This window comes from Excalfactoria chinensis, chromosome Z (genome assembly GCF_039878825.1).
Source record: "Excalfactoria chinensis isolate bCotChi1 chromosome Z, bCotChi1.hap2, whole genome shotgun sequence".
Lineage (NCBI taxonomy): Eukaryota > Metazoa > Chordata > Aves > Galliformes > Phasianidae > Excalfactoria > Excalfactoria chinensis.
This window is the reverse complement of record NC_092857.1, coordinates 60,317,848-60,327,284: the sequence shown is the minus strand read 5'-3', so window position 1 is coordinate 60,327,284 and position 9,437 is coordinate 60,317,848. Positions and strand designations below refer to the sequence as shown.

At 41.4% G+C, this 9,437-nt stretch overlaps 1 protein-coding gene across 2 annotated transcripts; it reads left to right on the top strand.

Moving 5' to 3' along the window:
* Window positions 1-267: 267 nt before the first annotated feature.
* LOC140264398 (general transcription factor IIH subunit 2) lies at window positions 268-8,960 on the top strand. Of its 2 annotated transcripts, XM_072360150.1 has the most exons (15): window positions 284-457; window positions 535-612; window positions 754-790; window positions 1,241-1,327; window positions 2,127-2,177; window positions 2,772-2,826; window positions 3,432-3,537; window positions 4,544-4,634; window positions 4,757-4,844; window positions 5,350-5,457; window positions 6,335-6,398; window positions 7,196-7,299; window positions 7,735-7,837; window positions 8,112-8,151; window positions 8,558-8,960. In XM_072360150.1, exons 1-15 carry the CDS (start codon window positions 402-404, stop codon window positions 8,675-8,677), a joined length of 1,188 nt encoding a protein of 395 aa, XP_072216251.1. In that variant the 5' UTR covers window positions 284-401; the 3' UTR covers window positions 8,678-8,960. The 2 variants fall into 2 exon arrangements, with proteins under 2 accessions (XP_072216252.1, XP_072216251.1); XM_072360151.1 differs by having other exon boundaries at window positions 268-457; window positions 535-790.
* The last annotated feature ends 477 nt before the right edge of the window (window positions 8,961-9,437 follow it).

Here is a 9,437-nt window from a genome sequence, read left to right as displayed (position 1 = left end):
AGCTGAAAGAGCTTGAATTTGTACAAATTCTTGTATAGTTTTCAATGTATTAATGAGTAAATTAAAGTTTGCAGACAGTCTGGGGGCTGAGCACATGAGTTAGAGAGGGGAACAAGAAACAACCGATCAAGAAAACACGGGTTTTCAGAGCATTTTGATTCAGTTTTATCGCCCACGGGCCGTCAGCGGCTGGGGAGGAACGAAAGACGCGCAGCAGCGGGTGCAGCCGGCGGCTCACGGCTGCAGCACCGGGACGCGGCGCCACTTCCGTTGTGAGGGCGGGCACTTGTGTGTGTGTGTCCGCCGCGCCGCGTTCCGGCCGGGAGGGTGTTCGCTGTGCGGCTCGGCCCGCCGGCACCACAGCTTCGGCCCGGCCCTGTCGGAGCGCTGCCAACGCCGCCATGGACGACGAGCCCGAGAGGACCAAGCGCTGGGAAGGAGGCTACGAGAGAACGTGGTAGGTTTTCGTTTCCTCGCTTTGCTGTGGGCGAGCAGAGCCTTCAGGTGCTCAGCGGGAATCTCCCTTTTCCGTAGGGAAATACTGAAAGAAGATGAGTCCGGGTCGCTGAAAGCAACCATCGAGGACATCCTCTTCAAGGCCAAGAGGAAAAGGTGGGGTGCCGCATGCTGTAACGCAGCCCTCAGTGCTCGGTGTCCCTCTTTGCTGAAAGCCCGATGCTGGTTTAGTTCCAGACGTTGTTTCAGGCCCCGTTCATTCACCTGCATCTCACTTGAGTCTTTATGTTTTGTCAGAATCTACGAACACCATGGACAGGTCCGGCTGGGAATGGTACGTCAACACATCCACAATGCATTCAGCACAGCTGGCGTGCCCAACCCGGAGCAGCTCGTGCTGAATAGATGTGCTTGAGAGCAGAGCTCGCTCCTTGTGTTTTCAGAAAGCTTTAACTGTGTTCAGCAGCAGGGCGGGCTGTGGAGCACCGGGTTGGTGTGTGTGCACAGTAAACCATGGGGTTTTCTCCATGTGAGAAATGAACGGCTTTCTTGAGCTGCAGATGACAGCATTGCTTCGTGCAACACCAAGGCCTTCAAATAAAGAGGTTAAACTGTGTGTAATTTGTAGCTGGCCTTCAGAGGAAAAGAGTGTTTTTTCCAGGTAGATGGTCTTTTGTTCCATTTCAGAGGAGAAATGGAAAAACGCAAAAAAAAAAACAACTTGGTCCTTGTGCTAAAAGCTTAAAACCTGTGTCAGAATTAACATGTTGTGGTGGTACTGCAGATGCGTCACCTTTACGTGGTTGTTGATGGATCGAGAACGATGGAGGACCAAGACTTAAAACCGAACAGGCTGACTTGCACTTTGAAGGTATTTCTCTACTCAGAATTTATCTCTTTGTTAATCCACCCTTTTTCTGTAAATCCGTTTCATTTTGCATTGAAAAGAATGACAATTTCCTGCAACCAGATTTCTCACGCAGCCTCATCTCTCGGACCTGCTGGTTTTTTCTCTTGTTTCTGTTGATGACCAGTGATTTTCCTGCAGTACTTCAGCTTCCCTTTACTGAATAGTACAATCTGTGTAACGTTAGTGTGCATTGCAAGAGCACTTCTGTACAGCAAAAGCAGTGGAAATCTTCAGCGGTGTGGAAACTAATGTGAAATGATGATGGCTGTAATACTGGATGGAAGAACAAACATGGAACATTACACATGTAACAGTGTTTTGTTCTTAGAACTGTACATTGTAAGTTCTGCTTTGAATAGGTGCTAGACAGGAGTTTGTATTGCTGCTTCACATGGTAGACTTAATACTTGAACTATACACACAGTGTATCATATAATACGAAGCATTAAAATCCTGTGTTTTGAAGATTTTGTACAGATTAATGGTTTTTTGGTGTGTCTTTGAAGTAATCTAATACAGAGCTTCAGCATATGAAGTGGATAAAGTAAAGCACAGGGAGTGTCTGGTATTGATTTGCGTAGGTAATGCTGGAAGGAGAAGGATGGAGGGGCAAAGGGCAGGGACAGGCTTATTTCCCCCCCCTTCCCCCTCTCCCTTATTGTTTGATTGGGCGACTGTTTTGCACATACTATAGCAGCGTATTACTGCATGTGAAGCAAAATCGTATTTAGTTTGTAACAGTCTCATTTTGTCCATATAGTTACTGGAATATTTTGTTGAAGAGTACTTTGACCAGAATCCCATTAGTCAGGTGAGTGAAACCATGCAAGAAACAATGTCATGGGGTGTTTTAGGTTCAGTGTTTCAGTTGCAGTAGGAGACCATCCAAGTGGGACTTCCCACCATCAGTGTTTCCTTCTGACTCTGTCCAGTATTTGTATTTCTTCACTACTGTAAGATACAGTGGTAAGCATTTAAGTCCTGTTTTCTGTGATGGTTGAAGGTATCTGAGATCAGAGCGATGGAGGAATCACTTGACTAAAATCAGGTTTTCTCCAATAATTATTGGTTGTAATTCGTGATGTAGCATAAAATCAAAAGGCAAATCTTTGTGAGTGGTTACAGGTGTAAAGAAGCATTAATCCCAACAGAGAAGACTTGGTTATGTTTTATTTCAGCCACTTTGATTTCTTTCTTTAAATTGCACTCTGTGGCAATTTAAACTGGGGATACTGGAATGTATGTTAGCTGATGCATTATGTGCTCCTGCTGCTGTTACACGTGTATGGTAACCCGTGTAATTAAATAACTATTGATCTATGAAGAAGTATGGGTGAAACAGCAGAGATGTAAGTCAATGTATTTTAAAACTCATTAAGTTTTGCTGTTTTCTTTCCTTCTCTAGATGGGCTTAATTGTAACCAAGAGTAAAAGAGCTGAGAAAATGACAGAGCTTTCAGGTAGGGAGAAGCAGTGTCTTCTTTTAAAATGGCAGATCTGTTGCCAGTGCACTTAATTTCTCAGTCTAGATGTTAACTTCTCAATCTAGATGTCAGCTTTGTATCTACTGAAAGCTGTGCTTTCCTTGACATTTGGCAAGTTGCTGTGAAGCAAGATTTCTTGGGTCCTTGTTTTCTGTCACCAGCAAGGAAAGTGTCTTCAGAGATGTGGTTATAAGTGTTGTCTCTTTATCCACCTGAAAAGCTGAAGGAATTAGAAGAGTTCCTCGGTGCTTAAGCAGTACTTTAAGGATAACAGGAAACTGAATTCCATTTCTACCGGAGCAGTTTGTGAGACAGTTCACTCTGTGACTGCTTTGTTCATGGGAAGCACTTAATGATGATGGTTTTCTGTCTCTTTGGCTTCTGGAAGTTTCTAGGGAAGGGAATACCTGCAGTGTCTGGTTTTCTGTGAAAGATGACATCCCACACTGGGACCAGTTCTAAGGGAAAACATACTTGGGAGTCATGTTGTTGATGTATAAGTGCACTTCATAGAAGGTGTAGCTTAAATGTTACATTTTTTTAACTAGTTATTTCAGCTGAAGTGTTTTATTTATTTGCAGGTAACCCAAAAAAGCACATAGCTGCTCTGAAGAAAGCGGTGGATATGAACTGCCAAGGAGAGCCATCTCTGTATAATTCCCTAAACTTGGCCATGCAGACTTTAAAGTTAGTATGTAAATGGGGTTCTGTCTTTTCTTTGTTTCCCATCATCAAGATAATGCTAATTGTGAATTTTTGATGGGAGAGAGTCAGTATTTACATTTGAACAAGTCGTGTCTTGCCCTGAGTGCTGTGAGTCCTTAAAAAGGTGGCTTTGATTCCTTGTACAATGCAAACTGTTAAGGAGTTAACTTCTAGACAGGCATTATGTTCGGTTTTCTAACATATTTCCATTTAGAGATGAGCTTCTTACGGCAAGAAAAAGCATCTTACAAAATTAGATGGTTTTATACAGTGTATAAATGTGGTGATAGACCCTGCAGTGAGTTTTTAGTAGAAGACTGAGTTAAAGAGAGAGCTGAGGATTAAGAATGGCAAGAGAACAGGAAACTCTGTGGAATCACAGTAACCTGACTGGAGTCTTGACAGAGTTTGAGGTAGGATGGATTTGAAGGTGTCATTTTTTCTATGTGTGTTCTTTAGATCAGGAAAGCATTTGATGAAAATGGTTTAGCAGCTGGTTTTGTTCTGGCAGCGTTTCTAGCTCTGAGTGATAGTCGGTGTCACAAAGTGCATTCCAAAAAGTGCTTTGAAGACAGTTCTCATTTGGGGAGTGAGTAAGAGAAGAGGCTGGAGTTAAAAGTAGTAGATTTACATCTATGACCTGATGAGAGACTTCTGTTTTAAGAAGTTAGGAAGACTTGCTGCAGTGTTGCTACTTTGAAGGTGAATTTTACCTGGGAGTGTGTGGATAAGGCATGGGGATAACCTGAGCATCATCACAATCAGATCACAGGTGTTCAGCTGTGTACTAAGTGTTAGATACTGGGAAAAACTGGATTTTGGAAGGTGGAATTCTGAAACTCAGAAGGAACTTAGCCAAGGTTTTCAGGATTTTACAGTCAGCTTCCTTTCAGGTCTCTTTCTGATATTAGTACATTAAAGTCCCTGGGAACATTATCATGTGCGTTGCTTAATGTGCAGAAGTGAACTAACATTGTGCTCTCCTTAGGCATATGCCAGGACATACAAGCAGAGAGGTTTTAATAGTCTTCAGCAGTCTTACAACCTGTGATCCAGCCAACATCTATGAGCTAATCAAGGTACGGAGTCGAAGTTTGACTACTAGTTTTAGCCTCCAAGCTGTCAGACAGCTTGACAACTTCTACCCTTTTTTAGCGCTCAGTGTACAAATGGGATTATTTTTTTCTTTCTCCATATGAAGTGTTTGAAAGCAGTGAAGATCAGAGTGTCTGTCATTGGTCTAAGTGCTGAAGTTCGAGTCTGTACAGTACTGACCCGAGAAACTGGAGGTACGTGTGTGTGAATTTCTGTAGTGGCACTGATTAAATACATCTCCAATAAGAATTGAATAACTAGTTGGTTTGTTTTTTCTTTAATGCATCTGGGTGATAAGGAATGAATAGTCTGTTGTGCTAGTGGGAGATATAAGGGCTTCCCAAATCTGTGGCATACACAGTGTTCAGTGAAATGGTAAGTGCTGGTAGAAGAAAAATGCCTAAAAGCAGGATTCTACATTAAAAAACTGTATGTCTACATCAGTTGTAGTTCTTACCGTGTAATTGCTGATGATACAGATGAGGGCCTTCACTTGTAAGGGAACATTCTGTTTTATTAATGATAAAACTTGTTTTCAGTAGCATTCACAAGGTTGTTTTCTTTTTGAATTAAATATATATATGTGTATATTTAGTACCGAAGTTGTTTTTTTGTTTCAGTTTCTTTTTTAATACACGTAATTGGAAAACTTGCTCATAATGCATAATGTGAGAGTAAGGCATTTCTTTGTCGTGGCAGGCACGTACCACGTTATTTTAGATGAAAGCCATTATAAGGAACTGCTGATGCATCACGTTAGTCCTCCACCCGCCAGTTCCAGTTCGGAGTGCTCCCTGATTCGAATGGGTAGGGAATGGTTTGGTGCAAGATCTGCAAACCCTTTGTCTTTTTCTGTCTCTGTCTTCTGTGTGAAAACAAAGCAAGTGGTTAGAAGCATAATAAAGGAATATACGTTATTTTTCCTAGTAAGTTAGGTTTTGTTAAGTATATTTCTCATTATGTGTAAGATGAATTGGCTTTGAGGCTGTTTTAGACACGTTTGTTAGGTGCATTGTTGTGGTGTGCTTTCTTGAAGCACCTTTCCTTCTCCTGATGTATTTCTCAATAAATGTAAGACTAGAGTTAAACTGCAATAATACCACTAAGGCCTGTGATTAGAGATTGACTTCCCACCTTCATCTGCCCATTTTCACAGAGGGAATGTGTGTAATTGTGTGTCTGTCTGTGTGTGTATAAATAAACAGGATACTTGAGCTGTAAAAACATCTGGCATAGCAAGACAAATGCCCTTCAGCCTTCACAAAGTGCTGTAGCATAATGGTAGGTGAGGCTGTGCTTGGAAGGAGATTTTACACTCAATGCTTACATTTTATTTTCCCCGTAACAGGAATTGCTGTTCAAGTGTACATTTATGATTTGCTCCTTCTAATTTCTTACCACTGTAAATCATTTTCTTTTTAAGCTTTTTATTAGAAAAACTAGCTCCAGTAACTTGCAGTTAATAGGAAGCTTATGGGAAAAACAAACAGTTGTGGGAAATACAATGAGGGTTTTGTTGGTGGGTTTAGATAGAGACTCTTAGGAAAAGTTGTTTTAATTCCTGTAGTAGCAAACAAAAGAGATGTTAATTTTGAGCATGTTGTTTGAACATCTCCATTACCAATAAAACTGAAAGATTGTTTTTGTTTAAAATGGATAACAGAAAATGTTTTTCTCTCTGCAGGTTTTCCCCAGCACACCATTGCTTCCCTTTCTGACCAAGATGCAAAGCCATCCTTTAGCATGGCGTAAGTGGAGGTGATGAGGACTCAGTGAGCTGACTAGAACTGGAGGATGTGTAATAGTGTTGATCAAATCTGCTCTCCAGTTTTATTCTGGAAGTAGTGCAGAATAATATGAAAAAAGACTAGCAAGCACTGAAAGCCTTGATTTTGTTTGCGCATCCATTCTGGCCGTATTCCCTCTTTAAAATAAGCTTTGTAACATTTACAGTAGGTTATTTTTTTGAAGGTAGAAAATGGCTTTTTGATACGTTTGTGATACTGCCAGCTTTGAATGCATTTCTTTATTAAAATGTTTCTATCCTTAGAGAGAATGATGATAAAGAAGAATATTGTCTGTAGTAAAGCTTTATTTTAATTTACACGCTCACTTTGCTTTAAAAAGATGTTTCGAACTTAAGCCTTTTTTGCTTAATGTGCTGGTCCCTGTAATGAAAAGAACTGTAGTCTTTAAGGGTGGTAGGAAGAGACAGTCTGCTCTTTGAAAGCAGAAGTGCTGACATGCATCTCAGTCAGTACAGGATGCTGTGGGGAAGCAGAAATATTAGTACAAGCATCCTTGGTAATTACTTTTTTTTTCCAAGTTATATTGACTCCTTTATGTGGGAATATTTGGTCTTTGCTTTATTTCTGTGGGAATATGTGGTTACTGATATCCTATCAGTTGTTTTCTGATACTTCCATACACTTTGAAGTGTAGAAGCTACTGAAAATTAACTGCTGTGAGAACTGTTTGTCTGTGCAGTGTGATACAGTATCACACTGTTATCTCTTAAGCACTAAATTGACTTCCTCTGTTCCAGACAACTGGAAAACAACAGTGAGCCATGTCTTACGCTGGATGGGTATTTCTGTCCTCAGTGCAGAGCCAAATACTGTGAACTTCCCGTGGAATGCAAGATCTGCGGTGAGTAACAAAAGCAGGTGAGCACATGCATGATGTGCTAACACTAAGAGAGTAAAGGGGAGTTAAAATACAGTTGTGCTCAGAAATTAAAGGCCTCCTCTCCTTCATTTCTGACTCATGGAAGCTTCATGCAAGGGTCTTTCAGAACTGCTGTTGTAAACCTACCTGATACTGTTTGCTGTGAATAATGTGTTGTTTGTGTGCCTGTTGCTGAAGTCCTCGTGGGTGCAAAACTGGAAGGGAAAGAGGAAACTCCTCACTGGCCAACTCAGAGGAGAAGCAGGATCTGCAAGACAGTTTCAGGCTGCCTTCTTCAGTACTTCTGAAGATCAAGTTAATCCTTCTAACTAGAATTCCATGCAAAATAAAGGAGTTAGAGGTTATTTATTAGCTGTCTCTTATAGTAACACCGGTATCTTTTTTTTTTAATGGAAGGTCTTACACTTGTGTCTGCACCTCACCTGGCTCGGTCTTACCACCACCTGTTTCCTTTGGATGCCTTTCAGGAAATTCCACTGGAAGAATTTCAGGGAGAACGGTATGTGAGTGATAATAAGGCTTGTGATAATACGGCTACCTTTCATAATACATATCTTCCTGGCCGTGGCTTCCATATTGCTAGAGAGACTTAAATGTTTGGAGATTTTTGGTCTCTTCTGGGAAAAGGTTATTGCAGTTACATCAGCAGTTATCTGCCCATTCAGATCAACACCTGAAATTGTCCTAGGAACGACTGATATGTGGGATGTTTTTAAACACCGCTTTATATTGTCTTGTAACTTTTCTGTTTAAAAACACTGTTTTGTTTTTAGGTATTGTCAAGGCTGCCAAGCAGAATTCAAAGATCAAAGTGTAAGTACATTGGAACGTGCATGGAGAGGTGCCACAAGTAGACACAGTCAAAGAATCAAGCAGTCATAAAAAGTACTGTTCTAGAGGCCAAAAAAGTAGTACTTGCAGGGTTATTGTCTGCTAAGTAGAGTTCTCTGTCGTAGTTGCACCTTTGAGACTTCAAAGGCAAGACAAGTGAGGGCAAGGGTTTCCTAGACTTACATGGATAAGGTTCCACTTGTAAGCATGTGGAAGCAGTGACTCAAACTCAACCCTACTGACACACTCGCTCTTTGAAATCCAACTGAATTAAGGTTTCTTTTGGGCATATATTGCAAGCAATACCTATTTCATCTGTTTATACTCTCTTGACGAGGACTGTTGTTGGGTAATTTTCTTCTAATTTAACTTTTTCTACCTTTTCCAGATTTATGTATGTAAAACATGCAAGAATGCGTTTTGTGTGGAGTGTGACATGTTTGTTCACGACTCCCTGCACTGCTGTCCTGGCTGTATTCACGAGCACCCTGCTCCCGTATCTGTATGATGCCATCTTTTATTTTAAGAGGTTGTCGTATCGGTTTAATCCTTGTGTAAATCTGTGGGGTTTTTTTGTTCAGACTTGGCTTTCAGTGAGGCACCTCAAAATAAGAGTGACTACAGGAGAACGAGCGCTGGGCTGGAAGCAAATATGTTTAATTTTGTAACCGATCAGATGCATTTAATTCAGGAACGTATTTATTTTAAACGTTACGAGTTTTTCTGACTGTTGCTGTGGGTTAACATGTACATTTGTAAATGTGGAAGTAATAAAGCTAGTTTGTATATTAGCATGGTGAGCCTGATGATTCACATTCGTCTCTCTGTTCAAAAGAGAAGCCTTGAAAATACACGCATCTTTCCTAGTGGGTTGCGGAATAGAGTGGAATATTATCATAAGAAATTAACAAAGATCTTTTAGAGCAATTTGTTGAATGTTCTGATGGATGAACAGCTTGACGTGAGCCAGCAGCGTGCTCTTGCAACCCAGAAGGCCAACAGTATCCTGGGCTGCATCTGAAATGGGGTGGCCAGCAGGGAGAGGGAGGGGATTGCCCCCTCTGCCCTGCCCCTGTGAGGACCCATCCAGAGTACTGCAACCCTTCGGTCTGTGGCCTCACAGTCTGCTGCATGTATTCAGGCACCAGCCTGGGCCTCCAGCACCCTCCATCATTCAGTGATTTCCCTTATTGGCAGTCTGCCTTCACTGCTCGTATCACAGCAGGCGGTTTGCTCATGCTATCCTGTGCAGTCTACTCTCCAGGACC